The 10,070-nt window shown below is 43.4% G+C and overlaps 1 protein-coding gene across 1 annotated transcript; it reads right to left on the bottom strand.

Moving 5' to 3' along the window:
- Nucleotides 1–2,865: 2,865 nt before the first annotated feature.
- Nucleotides 2,866–9,360, bottom strand: LOC140311479 (tetraspanin-33). The gene is made up of 8 exons (XM_072388860.1): nt 9,178–9,360; nt 7,322–7,379; nt 5,203–5,327; nt 5,042–5,116; nt 4,868–4,963; nt 4,661–4,789; nt 3,397–3,558; nt 2,866–3,307 (listed from the first exon to the last, which is right to left on the bottom strand). The coding sequence occupies exons 1-8, from the start codon at nt 9,232–9,234 to the stop codon at nt 3,164–3,166; spliced, it is 846 nt and encodes a 281-aa protein (XP_072244961.1). The 5' UTR covers nt 9,235–9,360; the 3' UTR covers nt 2,866–3,163.
- Between the last annotated feature and the right edge of the window lie 710 nt (nt 9,361–10,070).

Here is a 10,070-nt window from a genome sequence, read left to right as displayed (position 1 = left end):
ATGGGTGAAATGGGATTAATCTGCTGGCTTCTGCAGGAAAAACCACATTCAGCAGTTTTTCACCGGATGAGTTCAGTCTATTTTCCAAGTGGCTGTTGTTCTCAGACTTTCAGGAAACTGAAATCGGCTTCGCAGACGGTCGATGTGCTCGTATACAGCTGCTGACTGATGTTTCTGCTGGTTAACAACTGGTTTACAAGTTAGAGCTAAACTGTTGTGAGATCCACTGAAAAATACTGAAAAAAAACTTTTTTTATCCTAAAATGATTCTCAAGCATTGATGTAACAAGTTCAGTGACTAAAACATTCACAGATCCAGATCAGATGTTTGATATTTTTGGTAAAGTGCCCCCTGAACTCGTCTTGGTAGAATTAAACTTGAAAACGTAGCCCTGCCTTAATCTGACTGTGTTTTAACCTCAAAGTTCATCTGCCAACACACACCATCAGCCCGTCAAGCTGTAGCGTTTCAGCTCTTAGTTTCAACCAATAAGCATCATGTAAACATCTTTTTTTATATGCCGTCTCGTTTATTTGTGTAATTTATGTTCATTTGTATTTGAAAATAAACGTGTGTTCATGCAGTTTATCTTTATTTTGGTGAAATCATCCTGCCCCTCCTTCCCATGAGCTCCAGGTTTATGACTGAAAGGGAAGATTTCTATTTGTAGTTAATGCATTTGAAAGCATTTAATTTCCCTTTTTACCGCCAAAGCCAAAGAGATTCAAACCTCAGTCTGCTAGGTGAAAGTCCAGCGTGTGAATCTGATGAGTGCAGCCTCCTCCCAGGAGGCATCCTAACCAGAGGAACCACCTCAGCTGACTCTTTTCTATGTGGAGGAGCAGATCTGTGAGCTCAGGTGAGGGTTGGAACAAAGATGGAGCAGGAACCTGAAAGCTTCTCCTTCCGGCTCAGCTTCACCAAACGGACCGGAGCAGCGCCCTCATTACTGCTGACGGAGCCCCGATCTGTCTGTCCATCTCTGATCCAACTCACCATCACTCAGAACCAGGTCCAGAGATGCTGAAAGTGCTCCAGCTGAGGCAGAGACTCAGCCCGACCCGGAGGTTCAGAACCAGGTCCAGAGATGCTGAAACTGCTCCAGCTGAGGCAGAGACTCATCAAGGTCCACACACCCCACCCCCGTAGTCTTTAATCCAATAAGGCGAACGTGACGGTGCACGAGACCGAATCCCTGCCAAGACATACAACCACAGGTGCTTCTGCAGCTAATCCAGCACAGATTAAAGTGTAAGAAGGGGGGGGGGGGGTCTTACTGAAAGGTCCTAAACAGAGAGTGACCTATCTGAGTGTTGGAGACTGTTCAGTGGGTTAGATTTACTGTCAGAAACTGTAACCCAGCAGGTTACTGATGATGAGGGTATCATCAGCTTCAGACCTAAGGAGGTGTAATTCCCTTTGCTGCCTGCAGGGGGCACCAGCAAACAGAGAAGGGACTCAGACTGGGTGGGTCTAATGGGCCTAAACGACTGCCAGAAGATACATTTTTAACTTCTATTTTCAGTTATTAACATATAAGAGCCTAGAAATGCATCCCTTCATAAGAAAAAAATCTATTAAATGCACCATTTATTAGGTTGTCAGGACAGAACTCTGATCAATCAAAACAGGCCATTTTAAGAAAAACTGTGTTTCATGTTTGTCTGAGTTTTCTGTTTTATTTTGTGACTTTAGGTCAGATTTGTCTGTTTTTTTTTCTTTGATTCTTTTTCTTGTTTGTGTTCTCAGTATTTTAGAGTTCTGGGGCTGAATTAAGATTTATTCTCAGTCTGTTCTTGATGAGCCTTTTATGATTTCCCTCATAAATTTGCCTCATTTGTTCTCAGAGTCCAGAAATCCATCAGTGAGGAGGAGGGACAGCAGCTCAGTGGGCTCAGCATCTGTCACATCTGTCTCCTCGACAGCCAACAGGCTCATCAAAGTGTCTGACCCCCCGGTTCACTTCATCAGTATTCAGAGAAACTCAGTCCTCATTACTGCTGACACACTGGTTTCCATTCAGACCCCCCCCCCGAGCCCCATCCACCTCCACCTTTACCCCGTCATCACCATCTGGTCGACCCGCCCTCTCTGACCCGTCACTCTCTGAGGGAAACTCTCACCCTCTGAATCTCCATCAAAGATTTGAACCAAAATATCTTCTCTTGTTTAATATTTTGATTAATTTTCTCTAAATTTCATCCGGACATCTTCCATAAAAAAACTTCCTGTTAGCTGTGTGAGCTAACGGCCAAGCACTTCCTGTTAGCTGCGTGAGCTAACGGCCAAGCACTTCCTGTTAGCTGCGTGAGCTAACGGCCAAACACTTCCTGTTAGCTGCGTGAGCTAACGGCCAAATACTTCCTGTTAGCTGCGTGAGCTAACGGCCAAATACTTCCTGTTAGCTGCGTGAGCTAACGGCCAAACACTTCCTGTTAGCTGTGTGAGCTAACGGCCAAACACTTCCTGTTAGCTGTGTGAGCTAACGGCATCACTGATACAGCGTTTTATTTCACTCATCAGTTTACTGGATCATTTTGCACATGAAGACACCTTAATTCAGATAAAACATGTCTGTTATCTGATGTTAATGTGGGACTTTCAGCCTGTTTAAGTCAGGGTGGCCCTTAAAGGGTTAACTGATTAAAGATTAAACACATAAGATTTAAATCTTGGCACCGTGCTTGGTGAGGCAGAACCATCACAGCAGACGTCAGTGCCGCTTTAAAAGTGTGTTAATAAGGAGAAATAAAAAGTTAATGTATTTATGTACGTATAAAACTCTGAAAGACCTTCAGAAAGTCTGGATTCTGAAGGTCTGGATCAGAAAACTGTAAAAAATGTAATTTAGTGAGGACAGATCATTTGAAATTAACATGATTTATTGATGTAATATTTGTGTAATTTGATTTCACGTTACAGGAAACTAATATTTCCGTCACATAACATGATCCCTCCAGCAGTGACGCCTCCTCGCATGTATCAGGCTTTAAAAAAATAGATTTTTTCACTCATGAGGTAGTAGTTCAACATCCTGTTCACTGGACCAGCTTCAGATCCAGAGCTCGAAGCTACAAATTCACATTGTGGACGTCACATCGTCCTGCATGTTATCACCAGCTGTCAGACATTTTTCTGATCTGATCTCGAAGCATTTTGATTCTACTCATCATCAAAGTCTGCAAAGGCGGGATACCAGAGGCTGTCCTTCCTCTCCGACCTGCTTCCAGCTGCGCTTTCTTTTGTTTTTCGTTCCACTTTCTTTATCCAGGAAATCTGAGCTGCAGCCAGAGACATCATGCATACCTGCCGTGAGAAACACCAGCAGATTAAAAACTGTTTCGATCTGAAGACTTCAGCGGTTTTGTAGCAGTCAAAAGCCGGACCGGCGTTACCTCGAGCAGCAGCAGGCCCCCAGTCAGACCAGCAACCAGCAGCAGGTTGTTTTTGGCCCACCAGATGATGTTCTCCAGGCAGCCGAGGGTGAAGATGTTCTCATTGGCCGAGCTTTCCTCCAGCTGCTGCATCCCATATCCACACATGGTGTTCAGCACAGTCTGCAGAGGAAGAACAAACACATGGTAACACCAGCAGGGACCTGGACCTGAGTGAAGCTGGAAGAAAATCCTCCTTACAGAGACGTTCAGAGTCGATGCTGGAGGCAGAATCTCTGTCTGCATTTGGGATGTTTGGCATTAAACCGAAAAAAGCACCGCATCAGCAGTTGGGCTGCACAGTTATGGCTAAAATTATGGCCACAACTGTTTTAATTAATGTTCAGATCGCAGTTATTTACCCTGATTTCTCATAGATTTCAGGATAATTACAGGAACAGAATAAACCAGGAGAGTCCTGATTTCTCTTCCTGTTTAAATGATTCAAACCTGTAGAAAACAGAGTCGGTGTTGGTTGATGTTGGACTGTTTGTCTTATGTTTGTTATGTTTTTATGCATTTAGCAGACGCTTCTATCCAAAGCAACTTACAGGCAGATAGGGTAAGGGGGTCTTGCCTAAGGACCCCTACTGGAGGTAATACCTTTCATGCCGGGGATTTGAACCCACACAGAAGGAGGCAATCAAACCACTACACTCTTGGTCTTCCTACAGTTGGTTTTCAGATGCTTCAGTAACTCTGCAGATGATCTGTTCCTGGTTAGCAACCAGTTAGTTAACTCGCCCTGAATCCAAACAACAGATGACGGAACCAGCTCTTTGGGTTCTGTCTCTGCTCCTGTAGATCCGTCCTCATGCCGCTACTCGTCCAAACTTCATCCAGGAAGCTTCTAGAACAGCTGTGATTGGCTCATGCAGGCAGGTGGTCGTGTTCATGCAAAACTCCAGGCTGGGCACCAGCCAATCAAACGGCACTACACAAATATTTCATGAAAACAGGAGGGAGCTGCTACACATTAAAACAGGAGACTCGTCACACTGGAGGCTAAGCAGCCGGGTCAGAGTTTATTCTCACATCATTTACCACGGACCTGGTGGGCATGAAGAGAGGTGGCAGAGACAGTTGGTGTATTTGGTATATATTATGACTGACTGCCCTTCAGGGCCCCTACTGCCCCGAGCAGCTGCTTGCCTTGCCTGGAAGTAAGCACCAGCTCCGCCTATTCTTTCTGTTCACAATGACGGATGAGTCCAAATGTTCTGACCTGGTTCTGCAGGTGAATACAGCAGGAGAAGGGAACGCCGCAGGCCTCCAGGCTGGGGTTGGTGTCCGAACATTGGAAGTAGACATTATGGGACCAGTCCTTGTGGCTCTCAATGCCACAACACTGGAACTGCACACACAGCAAAGTCACCTGAGTTAGAAATGTGTTTGTCTGGAAGATGCTGGATCTCAGGAACATCTTCCTCACCTTCTTCTGGATGAAGTCGATGGCGTTCTCCAGGTCCCGGTCCTCCCTGTAGCGGGTGATGGCCTTCATCATCAGCTTCTCCGTCCTCTCCATCACCTGAACAACGACAGGCAGGTTTGGACTTTGTTTGGTACTCAGTGTGATGTGACTTCTGTTCCTGCAGAGCGCTGTTACCGTGTCAGTGAAGACGTATCCCACGATTCCTGCTGCGATCTGCAAGAGGAAGATGGCCGCCAGGATCGCCAGAAACTGCAAGAGCAACCAGCAGCTTTGTGAGAGCTTGACAACCCCAAAAGAACCACAACAGCTACCACAGAGAATGTTTGACATCATACCGACTTCAGCAGGCAGATGGTGTTGCGCAGCGCTCCGAAACACCCCAGGAAGGTGATGAGGAACATCACGGAGCCGACGGTGATCAGCAGCAGAGCCGGATCAACTGTCAGAGTGTCCACCACATCTACACAAACACACACTTGTTTTTCTAGCTTTGGGAGATTCACCACTCCTGACCCCACAACCCAAATCTAACCTTAAAACCAAGCTTTGACCATCAAAAATCCCTAAAGATGCAGAACCCACCATTTGGTCCCCATAAAACTCAACCGAACCCACAATTACAGTGGGCTCATAGTTCCTGGGCCTCATGACAATAGTAAAATAAGTACACACACATTTGTACTTGTGCCTTTTTGAGACCCTGATCTAAACCCGTTTCTGAAATCAATCCTTCAATTGAGAAGCACTTTGAGGTTCTGACCCAAACCAAAGGCTGAACTGAATGTGTTTATATTCACAATGTCCTCACAAGGAGGAAAACTCACAGCAGTCCTCACAAAGATAGATGTTCAAGCACACCAACAGTGGAATTTGAACCATCACCAGCAACCAAAGTTGAAACATGTCTTTCTGTGGCTCGTTTTCAGGAATGTGATCAGCAGAGCTTTGTTTTGACAGCCTCACGCAACGTCTCACCTCAAAGCAAATCTTCCCCGTTTCCTGATACCTTCACATCGCATGTTCCAACAAATTTAATCACGTTAAGTTTCATAAACATGACTGCCATAGAACTAAATGCAGAACTTTGAATTCATCGTAAAGACATCCCGCAAAGGCAAGGTGGCAATTTTATTTGTAGAGTGCATTTCATACACAAGTGCAACTCAATGTGCTTTACAAAGCAGGGAAATAAATAACAGAATAAAAGGATGAAAGGATAAAAACGTGCAAAGACACGTAAAACAAAGACAATAAAACCTGTAACAGCCGGAATCAGAATTAATAAAATGCTTTGGTAAGAAAAAAAGAAGGATAAGACAAGTAAAAAGGAGATAATAGACACTCAGGAGTATCTGTAACTCTAACCATCATCACATTTCAAAGGCCTGACAAAACAAAGTTTTGAGCCTTGATTTAAAAGTAGCAACATTTGGGCACATCTGAGTGTTTCAGGGAGTTTGTTCCAGAAATAAGCAGCAAAATGTCTGAATGATGCTTTACCATGTTTGTCTTTGGACTATAAACCGTTAGCAGTTTCCAGGTGACCTCAGGGTTCTGGATGGATGGGAATAAGAAGATTTAGCAGGTATTTGTAGGGATTTGTAGACCAGCAAATTAATTTTAAATTAAATTCTCTCACGCAGAGGAAGTCAGTGCAAAGATGGTGTGATGTGGTCGTATTTTTTGCTTTTTGTGAGTACCTGTTTTTTTGAACACGCTGCAGTTTTTGGATGGTTTTCTTTCTGATCCTTAAAGTATGTAAAGTCTATGAAATACTTGAGGTGAAAACAACAATCTGAAAACTTTGAGGGGGTTTAAGCTAACGGCTACTTTATGGTACAACTTCACTCCAAATCAGTTGGGTCCAGGTCTAGTTAATATCTGTTCTTTATTACTTCATGTACGTCCCTTCCCCCCGTGGTTTATGTTTATGTTTATGTTTATGTTTATGTTTATGTTTACAGTCTTCAAATTGCCACCTTATCAGCCAACCACGTGTCTACATCTGAGTTTTGTTTCTTGTTAGTTTTAGTTTAGTACGTTGCATTTCCTGCCATTTAGCTTTTAAACAATGTCTCTGTTTCTTCACTTTCCTGCCTCCTGACTGTTAGTCTTGACTTTGGGTCGGATTATGACATCCTTTATAGTATTTTGTCCTTATCTGGAAACAGTTTATGAATGTTCTTGACTTATCTTTCTCTGAGGGGACGTACACTCAGACTGTCATCTGTTTTTACAGGAAACCTGCAAACAGGCTGAAGAAAGTAACTGTTTTATGGGAACTTTAAAGACTATTTCAGTCAGGAATTGGACTAGTTTTGATTTCAAAGCTTACAAGTGAATGAAAGTGAATGTAGTAACAACTGAACCCTGTTTAGAAGCCAACAAATGAGACTAAAACACAAGTTCATCACAGAACAAAAAGAATCGGAAGCTAAATGACCTTTGACCGACCTTTCTCTTTGGCGATCTTTGCATAGATCCCCACTGCTATCAGTCCAGCGCTCACAACCTGCAGAGTCACACAGAAACACAGCTGATGCACATTATCTGTTAAAAATGAACCCTTTCTGCTCATTTCCAGCTCAGTGCTTATCTAAATTATGTTCCTGAACAAGCTGAATTAACTCTAAAACTACTGTGTGAATTCCAGGAATTTAAAGTTTGAATCTTTGTGCATTAGGTTGCTTTTCTAATCAAATCTAAGGTTTTTAAAATGAAACTTTAATAAGAACTGTTGCTGGTCTCTGTGGCTGTTTTCTGTCTTCTTTCCTCTGGACAAAAGGAGACACTTCTGCATGAAAAATGTTCTTGTAAAACAGGTTTACATTAAAAAAAATACTATTTTCTATGCTTTGAATGTTTCTGTAAATCTGGATTGTTGGTGTCATTACAAATATACTGATTTCCTGTCCGATTGTCCTGAGCAGGATTCCTCTTCTGATGAGAATACCAATAATACCAATTCTTCTTTCCAGGTTTTTAGGCACTTTTTCTTTTACTGATTTGATTGTGAGAGATTCAGGTTGGGGCTGATGTTCTCCCCGTGTATACGTGGGTTCTCTCCGGGTTCTGCGGCTTCCTCCTTCCATCCAAAAACATGCATGTTGGGTTAACTGGTGACAGGTTAACACCTGTGCAGGTGTACCCGCCTCTCGTCCAATCACAGCTGGGAAAGGATCCAGCCTCCCGCGACCCTTCATTGGATTAAGTGCGTATAGAAAATGGATGGATAGAGATTCAGGATGGAGGGTTCTGTAAGATGTGCTTGTAAAATCCTTTTAAGCAAACTTGGGATTTGTCCTATTTGGCTACAAACGAAGGCTGTTTTTTGTTTGAACCTTTATTTCAGCAACACTCAGTGAAAGTTGTTCTGGAGCCAAATAAAGACAGAAAGTTTATAGAATCTACAGCAACAGCTTCTGGAGCTTCTCCAACCAGCAGGTTACCTGCTGACAGGTGAGGGTGTCAGGATTGGGTATAAAAGCAGCTTCCACCAAAGGTTCAGCCTCTCCAACAAGGATGGGTCGTGGCTCACCGCTTTGTGCCAAACTCCATCAGAGAATCATCAATAAGTTCAGGAAATATTCCTCAGAGTCAGACTGTAAAGAACTTTGGTCTTTCAGCATCTACAGAGCAGAATATTGGGAACAGATTCAGGGAGTCTGGGGAAGTCTCAGTGTGGAAAGGCCAAGGACAGAAAGCCCTGTTGGATGAGCTCGGAGCCCTCAGGCAGCACTGCAGGAGAAACCGTCAGGCCACCATGATCCATACAGCCACATGGGCTCAGGAGGAGCCTGATAAATTCTGCCTTTAACTTCATATTTTCCAAAGGGAGGTTGTTTTTTTCTGTATTTTGTGGTCCTAACTGGCACAATGACACAGTAGTTGTAGTTGTTCTTAAATCCATTAGTGACACAGTTGCAGTTTTAACCCCTTAAAATCACTTAAAAACCTCCATAAGAATAGAAGATATAAATAGAATAGAATAGAAAAATACTTCTTTCAAATTCAGTTCAGAAAAAAAGCTTAATTGAAGACGGTGGAGCGCTGAGGAGAACATTTCCCAGCTTTTTTGGAACCGTTTGATTTTCAGTGCTGCACTGTCCTCTTTTTCCTGCCTCCGATACGACTGAGTAAAAACAGAAAGTAACACCACTGACGGAGATAAAATTCTTATTTATTAAAATGTGAGCAACACCAGTCCAAATAGAGACAAACACAGCCGAAAAGAAGCATACAGTTGATCAGTCTGTACGCACCGATGAGGCAAAGGAACCACATGTGAACCTGAGACAGTTTAGACTCACCCAGAAGAAGTAGCAGAAGATGAACAAAGTGTACTTGATGCCTCGGTATCCTCTCATGTCCTCTCAGCAGGCCTGTTGTTCTGTCTGACAGTCGGTTAGAGGTTTATTATCTGCTGCACGACTTCTTAAAGACGTGTGTCGGCCTGCAGCTGCATTCCTGCCTGTAGACTCCCTCTGCTGCCACTGACATCCTGGGGTGGGAGGTGTCGGCCTGTCACTGTCAGAAAACATCACATCTGCTGCTTCAGCTGCTGTTTAAGCGTTCTGTGTTGGCACACAAACTGTCCTGCACAGCGCCCCCTCCAGGCTGCAGGGTTCACTGCAGCTAACATGTGAACAACCCAGTGTTGCCTTGTTTCTTTCAGTAGTTGTCCTCAGTAACACTTCATTAATAAAGTTTTTCTTGTGTCCTCTTCTTCCTTCAGACCTCAAACAACATAACTGTAAGGCAGAGAAGTCTTATACTGTCTAGCAGCTCAGTATCCTGGAGTGGAACTCCATTCTGGAACAAGCCTCCACCGATTAAAGAATAATTTGAGAAACTCTGCATTAGTCTCCTGCTTGAACTTAATCAGGAGACTGATATCTTTATGGTGACCTGTAATCACAAGGGAGGTGACCCCAGTGAACCAGAACCAAACATTGAAAAGATCCTCACTGAATTCTCTGCTGTAGCTGAAAGCCAAGATAAGGAAGGAAAAAGGCAAAAACAATCCGATTAGACAAAAAATTAAGAGCCGAAGCTAAAGGACAGACATCACTGGAACCCAACTCATAGTAACAATGTAGAAATATCTTCTGTGTCTGAGAGCCAGTGTAATGTTGGCACAAGTAAGATGCCTTTAGAATGTGATATTTTTGGAAAATCCTTTTTACATAATTTGAATTTCATG

The sequence above is a fragment of the Leuresthes tenuis genome, unplaced genomic scaffold, assembly GCF_036924035.1.
Source record: "Leuresthes tenuis unplaced genomic scaffold, fLeuTen1.0.hap1 SCAF_7, whole genome shotgun sequence".
Lineage (NCBI taxonomy): Eukaryota > Metazoa > Chordata > Actinopteri > Atheriniformes > Atherinopsidae > Leuresthes > Leuresthes tenuis.
Note: the sequence above shows the minus strand (reverse complement) of the source record. Positions and strands in the feature narration are given on the sequence as shown.

Coding starts and splice junctions, on each gene's coding strand:
- LOC140311479 (XM_072388860.1), bottom strand. CDS start 9,234: ATGAGAGGATACCGAGGCATCAAGTACACTTTGTTCATCTTCTGCTAC. Junction 5,328..7,321: donor AAAGATCGCCAAAGAGAAAG/GTCGGTCAAAGG, acceptor GTGTTTGTGTAG/ATGTGGTGGACACTCTGACA. Junction 5,117..5,202: donor CCATCTGCCTGCTGAAGTCG/GTATGATGTCAA, acceptor TTGCTCTTGCAG/TTTCTGGCGATCCTGGCGGC.